Below are 10509 nucleotides of genomic sequence, written 5' to 3'. Positions count from 1 at the left end.
CATCGCGAACACGCGTTTGTCGGCCCCAGAGGATTAACTTTAGCCTAACCATAAATTGTGATTCAAATATATATGATCACTCACCTCAAGACGCCGCTGAGGTGGTGGTGTCCATGCAGGAGGAGCAGCGTTTGGCACTGCGTCGCTTTTCAGCGCAAGCTGTTTGGAGAAGCCCATTTCCACCTCCATTGCGTTGGAGAAGCAATCCCGCGTAAAATGCAGTTTGCACACTCCTACAGCTCTAGGCGGAACTCATGGTCTTCCAGAACAAGGACGTGCAACCCCTGGCTCTAATTTCCAAGTCTATATGGAAAGCAATACAGTCCAGCAGTGCTGTTGCAACCAGCAACATTACACCTACCTACCATCCTGACCACTGTACTAAATACAGATAATCTACGCTAACTTGAAGCTATCCTAACTGACGCAATACTATGCTACTAACTAACTATGCTTCTAACAATACTACACTAACAAATATGCTAATTAACTACCTAGGCTACACGAAATAATCTAAATAACTATATAAATGCTATGCTAAATAGATGCTAAAATACTCTATCCTGATCGTTTTCAATACTCGCAATTCCAGCTCCTGACTCGCTACAGTGGTTTTGATGAAACGAGATGGTTTTTATACTGCCATGGGCATGGTAGCTCGTACCAAGGGCATGGTGAGCTGGAACCTGCTTACGTCAGCTGTCACTGCTTACGTCACGAAGTACCGCAAACAGCCAATAGGAAAATTCAACTGCAGTAGCCACCGTTCAACCTGAAGAGGGCAGCACTCAGACGTTTTTACACCATATATTGTAGAATTAAAACACTTCATAAACAAATGTAAAAACAATTACTTGAATCAATGACCAGTACTAATAAAGCCCCATTCTTACAGATCATTAACTAAAAAAAGTTGGTTTAGGGTTTAGTTACCCTTTAAAGTTGACTGCAAATTAAGAAGGAAACAGGAAAACCGATCCAATGAAATTCCCTTTTTTTTAATTTTTTATTTTTTTACAATGGTTTTCTCTTTAATATTTCTTTACCCCAAATACTGTATGCTTCTTTACAAGTGATACACTGAAGTCACTGAAGTCCCTATAATGAATCCCTTTACTTTAGCCAGCAGCCATATCACCCTGCGGCTCTTGCGCGGTAGCCCATTAAAGCAAGGCAGCATAGGCTCTATGCAGCGGGGATTGTGACGTGTTTCCGACTACACTCTATACTGGGCAAACAGTTTCCGGGTTCCGTATTAGATCGGACACGCGAAAATTAACAACGACAAACATTCTAGTTATTCTTATCTTGGCAGCTGAACTATGGAGAAAAGGGTTTTCCGATATCAAAAGCTAATGAGACCTAGTTCGGAACATTGTTGTGTGCCGTCGTGCGTTAGTGTCGGCAAGATACAACTCGACTGTGAGTTTTCATTCATTTCCCGTGGAAGAGGATCTCAGAAAAAAATGGATCATTAAGATCAGGAGGGATGACTTCCAAGTCAACAAAAACACAAAGGTGTGTAGCATTCATTTCAAACCTGATGACTTTATGGAAGGGACTGAGACGTCTGAAAAAAGGTGCTTTCCATACACTGTTTGAGTGGAACCGTGGAACGGCGAGAGAGAGCGCTGCCCCTGATCCTGACTCGGATGTAGAGCAAGATATGGACTTTGACGTGGAGAGGACTGGACACGATTATTGTTCAGTTTCCGAAGCTGCAGCTGTGGACATGGTATTACATGAAAATGAGGAGTTGACGAGGGAGATAGAAGATCTACGGAAGCAGTTGGACCAGACCAAGATCATACTTCGCTTTGGTCTCCAGAGATTTGCTGGGTCCGATGAGGACATACACTTTTATACAAGGTAAAATTATATTGCCTGTGATAAGCATTTGTAATAGCGTTGCCTTTGTCTTGAAAACACAAGTCCACGTTGTTATTAAATATTATTGGAGTTGTATAAGCTAGCTGCACGTAAAAGTAGGCTACACCGACCAAAATAATAACAACAACATAGGCTAACATAATTACAAGTATGAATAACATCTGTTGTCTTCAACAGCAATCAGATTTAGTTTAATCATACATACCGAATTCCATAATTTTCATGACTCGTGATGTATTACAAGATTGTTGTATCAGTTACTTGTAGTTCAGTATTCTTATTTCCTAAACTGGAAATTACTATACTATAAAGCTAAGTGTAAGTCTTTTATGCCATGTGAGAACCAATGTACGTTTATTTCTTGACAGATTTGCAACCTATAACCACCTGATGGCCTTCTGGGAACTGATTGAACCAGCAATGCACAGAATGATTCGTGTCACCAACTCCAAAGTCACCAAGGAGGCTGGAAACACTCGGGCACTTCCTGCAATAGACTTCCTGTTCATGATGCATCTTGCTTTGGGCCTCAAGCAAAAGGACCTTGGTCATCGCTTCCATGTACATCAGGCCACTGTGAGCCGCATCATAACAACCTGGGCCAACTTCCTGTACTTTGTCCTGGGGTCAGTGTGCATTTGGATGCCGAAAGAGAGAGTACGAGCCCATCTGCCAGAGGAATTTCATCTTTTCCGAGACACACAGGTTATCCTGGATTGTACTGAGATCCGCGGCCAAACACCTTCCCCATTGCTATTACAAAGTGAGGTTTTTCAAACTATAAGTCTCACTGCACATTCAAGGCTTTAATAGGAATGGCACCTCATGGTGCAATAACATTTGTGTCTGGACTCTATGCAGGGTCTATAAGTGACAGGGAGTTGTTCAAACAGTCAGGGATCATTAACCTTCTTACTCCTGACATGGCCATCATGGTGGATAAGGGCTTCTTAATTGATAGCCTAGTGCCATGCAAAGTTCACCGGCCTGTTTTCCTGACCAAGGGAAAACAAATGCTACCTCATGAAGTGATACACACTCAGTCTGTGGCCAGGCTCAGGGTACATGTTGAACGTCTTATCCGTCGAGTGAAGGAGCATAAGTTGTTTGACACAGTCATCCCCTTGTCCATTTCTGGTAGCATAAACCAACTGTTTACAGTGGCATGTTTGCTTGTGAACTACCAATGTGGACCACTTGTCAAGGCATGGAGCCACTGAGTCTACAAACCCTCATCCTTGTTAATGTGGTAAGGTAAATGTAAATATTGTACATATACTTTTGTAAAAACTATGGATTTCACACTCTGTTCATGAATCTGATCAACAGACAAAACTAAGACAGTGTTTCCTTATGCATTTTTTATTATAATTTCATAATGCATAACATATGTATTTATTAACTAGCCTATACAAATCTAAATATATATGTACATATACATGTCTAATGTAATATAATAAATAGGTGTATATATATTATATTGTATAAATATAGTATGTGTGTGTGTGTATATATATATATGAGTATTTTGTGTATATATGTAAATATTGTTTATAGTGTAAATAAATAAGAATACAATAAATATAATGCTGTATATTATAATTGAATGGACCACCAGTGGTATGTGGCCACACTGTAACACACAGTCATTAAATAAAGCAACATTTGTACAATTGTAGAAATTGAGAAATACTTCACTGGTTATCTAAAAATGACCTAAACATGCAAACACTTCAGTAGGTAGTTGTTATGTTTGCCTTGTCTTGTTTCACTGTTGCCCTTTTGTTTGCCATTTTTGTCACCTTTGCATTCCTTAGTTTTCACTTTTGTCCCTTCTGTAACTCCATAGTCTCTTTGTTAGCTTTCGTGTTCACCGTTCATTGTTTGCACCTGCCCTCGTTAATTTGCCATTTTGCTTCTGTTAATCACCTTGTTATCTTGTTTGAGTTCTGTTTGTTCATTGGCCCATTTGTCCCATGTTTATGTATTTATACCCTGGTTCTTTGTTTAGTCCTGGTCTATCGTTGAATGTTGTTAGCCTGGTGTGTGTTCCCTGCCCGTTTTCCTCAGTCTTGTGTTAATTTCGCCATCGAGGGTTTTTCCTTTGTTCCCGTGTTTTCCATGTACCTGCCTTGTTTGTTCCTCAATAAAAGTTGAACTGCACTTGGATCCGCATCTCCTCATCTGCCTTCGCTGCCCATTCGTAACAGTAGTGGTAAAAAAAAACAGATCTTCTCGGTCTCTAATGGTGCACATTACATCAATATTTTTGTATATACGCTCAACAAGCATGTCCTCCTGCGCACATACAACAAAATCACACCACTCGAAACCTGTTAGGAGCAGCACATGATTTTTTTATGAGTCGGTCTACATCATTTACCGTCAGACGAGGTAAGTCTTGAAGACAATGACTATAAAAGAGAGCCATATCTGTCTGTGTATAAACAGGAAGTTGAACCGGAAGTTGATAGCCTAGTACACGCGAACCCGGAACTGCGACGTGCATAGAGCCTATTGATCCTGGCCAGTACATGGATGGGAGACCTACTGGGCAAAACTGTGGTTGCTGCAGGAAGAGGTATTAGGGAGGCCAGCAGGGGGTGCTCACCCTTTGGTCTCTGTGGGTCCTAATGCCCTAGTATAGTGAAAGGGCCACTATACTGTAAAAAAAAAAGAAAGAAATAAAGGCACCACCTTTTGGATAAGATGTTAAACTGAAGTCCTGACTATCTGTGGTCAATAAAAATCCCAGGGCACTTCTTATAAAGAATAGGGGTGTACCCCGGTGTCCTGGCAAAATTCCCCCCATTGTCCCTTATATATCGTGGTCTCCTAATAATCCCCATCCCTGAATTGGCTACATCACTGTACTCTCCTCACCACAAAAACTGGTGTGTGTTGAGCGTACTGGCGCATTATGGCTGGCGTCGCATCATCCAGGTGAATGCTGCACACTGGTGGTTGTTGAGGAGATTCCCTCTACACTATGTAGAGTGCTTTGAGTGTCTAAAAAAAAAGTGCTACATAAATGTAAAGAATTATTATTCAAATTTTCCTCTCAGACCATCTCTTCTTTTTATTGTCCATTAAAAAAACCTTCCATTGTTTTATACAATTTCCATAATAGCCACATAATGCCATGTCATTATCTTGGATCACATTATGTCGATTGTCTAGACAATGAATGCCAGTGGTGCTTACTTTGTTATCTGAAGATTGCACCATTTTAATTATATAGTAATTAACAAACTTACAACGTCTAAACCCTCATTCTTAGTCTAAGGTGTCTTTATCCCTCTTCCAAAAACAGCACACATGAAACAGCAGAAAGTCCCGCTCAGAATGCAATGTTTATGTGAGTTTATGATGTTCTGAACAGGGAAACTCCACCACTTTTCTCTAAAGTTTGCCACCATCTTGTGGTATCAGATCAGCAATGACATGGTTTGATAGAAATGGTGTGCATACTGTACAAGCCAATTATAAACATATTGCCATGTCCCACTTGTGGTGTGATGTGCACAATCTAAAACAATTAAAAATGTTAAATATTTTATTATAATTATGCATGCAACTTCATTAATTAAGACACTTCAAAGAATATGTGTACTCTTAAAAATGCATTTGCCACACTGCAGGACTATTTTTATTAACTAGTGAATAAAATGGTGATTAAAAAACGTAATAAACATACATTTTAGCAAAACAATCTTGAAGTTGAAATTTTTTTAATGGAAATAGAATGACAATGAACACTTCACTCTTTAAAATCAGCTCACTGTTAAATGTGCTTTTGCATAGCCTGCTGCTATTTCAGCCTTTTATGCATGCTTTTGTTTAGGCATGCTTCTACAAAGGTATCAATACTATCTGTGAAATTACAGTCAAAGAAATTGGTAATTACTCTATTGTTGCAAAATTGCAATAGCAAGGCTTTCCCATCATTTTAGAAATGTGATCTTAGGAACAAACAATACGTTTTAGTGCTATGAATGCTATGTGAACACATCGGGAAAAACAGTACTCAAGCAGCCCATTGCTTCTTTATTTATTTATTTGAAAATGGTTTACACCAACATTATAAATAATTGACCACAAACTCTATAAATACAAATACTGCACACAATACCAGGCTTAAGAATCAACATGATAAAAAGCATAGTCTGCTCAAATTAATTCAGTATGAAATAAAACATATGTTTTATAGAGTACAGTATATTTTAAAGAAATGTTCTGGGTTCAATACAAGTTAAGCTCAATCAACAGCATTTATGTTATGCTGATTACCACCAAAAAATCATTTCGACTTGACATTCCTTTTCTTTAAAAAAAAGAAAGAAAAAAGCAAAGAAAAAGATTGAGGTTACAGTGAGGCACTTGCAATGGAAGTGATTTGGGCCAATTATTGTAGAGTTTAAAGGCAGAAATGTGATGCACATAATTTTATAAAAGCATTTACATTAATTCTTCTGTTAAAACGTGTGTATTATTTGAGCTGTAAAGTTGTTGAAATCATCAATTTTACATCTGTTTCATGGTTTACATTGTAATGTCATCATGGCATCAAAGTTGTAACACTGGCTATAACGTCACATAGAAAATGTTAGTAAGTGACGTTATTGCACTAAAATCAAGTTAACACACATTGTTTGCATCTTGCAGCTGTACTTTTGAAACCGTGATTATTTTAACGCTTTTGAGTGGCCCCATTCACTTCCATTGTAAGTGCCACTCTGTAATCTCGCTTTATTTTGTGGTAATCAACATTGTGCCACAAATGCTGTCAATGGAGCTTAACTTGGATTGTAAATACTTGTAAATATATTTAATTGATGAAGATGTAGACTGAGGTAATTTAAAGATAATATATATATATATACATACATGCATACACACACATATATACCCATTTTGTATGTATGTATGAATGTATGTATGTATATATATATATATATATATATATATATATTAATAAATTATTAAAAATAATATAGTAATCTAGGCTATATTGACCTGTTTATATTAGAATAGCCAGAAATGTACTTAAATACCCTCCCTTTAATTGTTAAAAACACATTCTCATTCTAATATGTTCCTGGGATTTCCACTTGCGTATATCAGAGCATTGAATAATATAAATGTATGTTTTTTTTTATTTTATTTTTTTACTGCTGCTAGAGCTCAGATTCATCAGGCATTAGGAAACCATTGAAAGGGTCAGTTGCACCATCATCACCGATATCCTGGGGAAAGTTTTCCTCACTGTCACATTCTTTGCTGTCGGTCCCAGGTAGACACTCAGTTGAGTGACTGTTGTCATCCGCTGCACTGTTACTGTTCTCATTGCTTTCACTGCTGCTACTACTACTACTGCTGCTGCTGCTGCTATTGCTGGAGCTAAATTCAGCACCATCAACAGTGAAGCTGTGTTCTGTGCTTTCACTTGTGTTGGCACTGTTATCCTCTTCCTTTGTGCCATTGCTGCTCAGAGCAACCATTTCCTGGCTCTCACTCGATTCACTGCTTTCACTTTTCTTTGATACAGCATTAGTAGACTTGTCTGTGTTGTCAATGGATTGTACATCATCCGTTTGGTCATCCTCATCTAGTTGACTGCTTGCTGGCACTTTGCTGGTGTAGTTTGCATTGACCCATTTGAGAGTGTATATCCAGCCCTGTATGAATTCATCATGATATGCATATTAGTCGTTATTCCTGAGATAAATTGCTGTATGCACTTTTGTTGTTCCTTACCCTACGAAATTTCTCTTTACTGCTTTGAGTGTTATCTGATGTCACTGCAGTCTCACTTATTCCAGTCTATAGGTAAAAATAACATAACAAATACATTATTTTACCCTTAAAATGAATTTAGTTTTACAGTCAGATTGAAAAATAATTTAACATAATATTTTATGACATGGATAAAATGTAGATGTTACCACATAAATCTAATTTCGTTAACTTTATTTTGTGTATAATGAACGTATTCAGATAACATAAAAAAATTTGCTTCATTTGGTAACAATAATATAAAACCATTTATTTAATAAATATATGCAGTCACATAGCACTTTATCAGGAACACTATATGTTTTTGGCAAGATTCTGAGTAAATTCTAGAGACTGTTGTGCGTGAAAATCCCAGGAGATCAGCGGTTACAGAAGCACTCAAACCAGCCTGTCATGCACCAACAATCATGCCACAATAATTCCATGGTCGAAATCACTGAGATCAATTTTTTTTTTCCACATTCTGATGGTTGATGTGAAAATTAACTGAAGCTCCTGACCCATATCTGCATGATTTTATGCACTGTTGCCACACGATTGGCTGATTAGATAATTGCATGGAATAAGTAGCTCAACAAGTGTTCCTAATAAAGTGCTCAGTGAGTGTATTTATATAAAAATATAATTAAATATAACCATAAACCAGATATAAAACTAAATGAGCTATGTTTTTTTTAAGTATGTAAAATAATAATTATGGCTGAATCAACATGAATACATTAGGTTGCACCATCAAAAATAATTTGTGTAATTTGATCTGATCAGATATGAACTGCACATTTTCACTTTTTAAGTATAGGGAAAATCTCTTAAATATATAGGCTTGATGTAGCATGAGTTTTGTTATATATAATGGGGTAAAAACTTACCAGACTTTCTACTGAGTGCTGTTGGCTCTCTTTAGAGATCTTGAATCAGAGAAAAAACAAATAAATATATATATATTAATAACATGTTACAAAATTTTCAGTTAGATTCACCTGTTCTGTGATTTTGCACATTTTTGAAAAGATAATATTTGAATGTAAACATTAATTGTTAATTTACCGGTTCAGCTGATTCAGACTCAAGTGATTCTGAGCTCTATCAAGAAAATCAAGAAATAAATGTGATTCCATAACCTTATAAGTCTTTTTTTTTTTTTTTAAACGTGTTCTAATAAGATTTAAGTTCTAATGTTTCCACTTACGTTGCTGTCAGAGGTATTTTCCTTGGACTTCTGTTTAAAAAAAAAAAGGACAGCTTTGAAAACCTTTGGGCAGTAAGTGTAGTAATTTCTGTATGAATACACTACGTATACATTTACAGTATTTAGTTTTTTTCTGCCTCTAGATACACATCTAATTTAATTTTTGCATATATGTGACATGGAATTTGACTGAAATTTCCTGAAAGCATACCTCTTTGGAAGGTTCTGAGGTAATGCTCTGTTCAGAAGTTTCAGATATTGAGGAACTTTCTGACTGTGGAATACAAAAAGTTTGTAAGAAAACTCTTTAAAGTTAGTTTATTGAAGTTAAATTTAAACTTAAACTTACAGAGTTGGATGCATGTTTAAGCATCTCCATAGCCATTTTATGCAAGATCTACACAAGAAAATATCACAAGAAAATCATAAAAAGTCATTTTTGTAATGCATTACAATATTCTGCACATCACCACTGAACTGATTGTTATTCAAGTCTAGTTTGGTTGTTCACTCTAGTATACTCACTGGATTAGCGCAGACTGCTCCCAGCAGGAACAGAATCAATATGGCAAGTTTCATTCTGAAATACACAATTTTGAGTTTAAGAGTATAAAATACTGTTCAATGTATTTTTTTTATCATGTTTTAACATTTCTGTTTCTAAATAAATTATGTATGGGCTAGGTTTGAAAACCTTACCTTTCTTTTCTCTCAGTGTAAAAATAAAGTACAAGAAAGTAGCAGTAATCCACTAAATGAACAGAGTACTGTGTTTTGTTAAAGTTAAAGGCTGGATTTAATGGTACGGTATGTCGGGAGAACGAGCTATTTATCAACCTGACTCTTCATTAAGGTAACAGCATCACTTCCTGCTCGCCAACACTCTACTCGTGCCTCCACACTCAGACGGCTGCGGGGGCATGTTAACTGAAGCGGGAATATAAATACAAGAAAATAAGAGTGCCACACTAAGAATGTTTACAATATGCACTGACACACACTAGTGTGCACTAACCCGAACTTCCTCTCCTGTACGTGTCTATTTTAGGATGTTAAACTATAGGGTGTGTGGCCTCTAAATACAGAGTAAGAGTTTGTCTGATCCCACACTGGGACAGGAAGTCCATATGAGAGCATTCCAGTCTTCCGTTTGTCCCACGTAAACAAGCAGTTTATATCTTATTACTGTAAAATTGTATAGGTTTATAGTGGACAATCGACATATGCATATTTATTGTGTAAAACAAGCAATGTTGTACTGTAATTCTTGTATAAAATTCTATCCCTACATAAATATCCCTATACCAGTGTATAATACCACAATTTCCTGTGCTCCATTTTTGGAGTGCTTATGTTTTTTCTTTTTGGTGTTGGTGGAGAGAGGAATATTTCCATTTTACAAACATTCCTCATATTCAGACTCATAATCATCATAGCCATCACAAAAATGGCACACCAAGATGTTTCCTGATAACTGAGTAGAGGAAATATAAAGCAATTCACAGTGGTTAACATGTTAATTTTCAGCTCTAGCAATTTAAAGTGGGATTTGGTTGAATTTATAATAAGATTTCCTGAGAAAGGGTGGATGTGGATACTTACGGTAGATGTGAGAAAGTTGATCTGTGATTTGA

The 10509-nt window shown here is 36.8% G+C and overlaps 1 protein-coding gene across 1 annotated transcript; it reads right to left on the bottom strand.

Moving 5' to 3' along the window:
- Positions 1 to 6843: 6843 nt before the first annotated feature.
- Positions 6844 to 9812, bottom strand: scpp1 (secretory calcium-binding phosphoprotein 1). Its single transcript, XM_052127441.1, has 9 exons — positions 9575 to 9812; positions 9401 to 9455; positions 9225 to 9272; positions 9087 to 9149; positions 8876 to 8905; positions 8734 to 8769; positions 8556 to 8594; positions 7648 to 7713; positions 6844 to 7568 (listed from the first exon to the last, which is right to left on the bottom strand). The coding sequence occupies exons 2-9, from the start codon at positions 9452 to 9454 to the stop codon at positions 7068 to 7070; spliced, it is 837 nt and encodes a 278-aa protein (XP_051983401.1). The 5' UTR covers position 9455; positions 9575 to 9812; the 3' UTR covers positions 6844 to 7067.
- Between the last annotated feature and the right edge of the window lie 697 nt (positions 9813 to 10509).

The sequence above is a fragment of the Xyrauchen texanus genome, chromosome 5 (genome assembly GCF_025860055.1).
Source record: "Xyrauchen texanus isolate HMW12.3.18 chromosome 5, RBS_HiC_50CHRs, whole genome shotgun sequence".
Classification (NCBI taxonomy): Eukaryota; Metazoa; Chordata; class Actinopteri; order Cypriniformes; family Catostomidae; genus Xyrauchen; species Xyrauchen texanus.
Note: the sequence above shows the minus strand (reverse complement) of the source record. Positions and strands in the feature narration are given on the sequence as shown.

Bases quoted from the DNA above. Each gene is read 5' to 3' on its own strand.
- scpp1 (XM_052127441.1), bottom strand. From the start codon at position 9,454: ATGAAACTTGCCATATTGATTCTGTTCCTGCTGGGAGCAGTCTGCGCT. The intron at 9,273-9,400 runs GTGAGTATACTA...TTTCTTGTGTAG, and splicing joins GAGCAGTCTGCGCTAATCCA to ATCTTGCATAAAATGGCTAT. The intron at 8,770-8,875 runs GTAAGTGGAAAC...TTTTCTTGATAG, and splicing joins AAAATACCTCTGACAGCAAC to AGCTCAGAATCACTTGAGTC.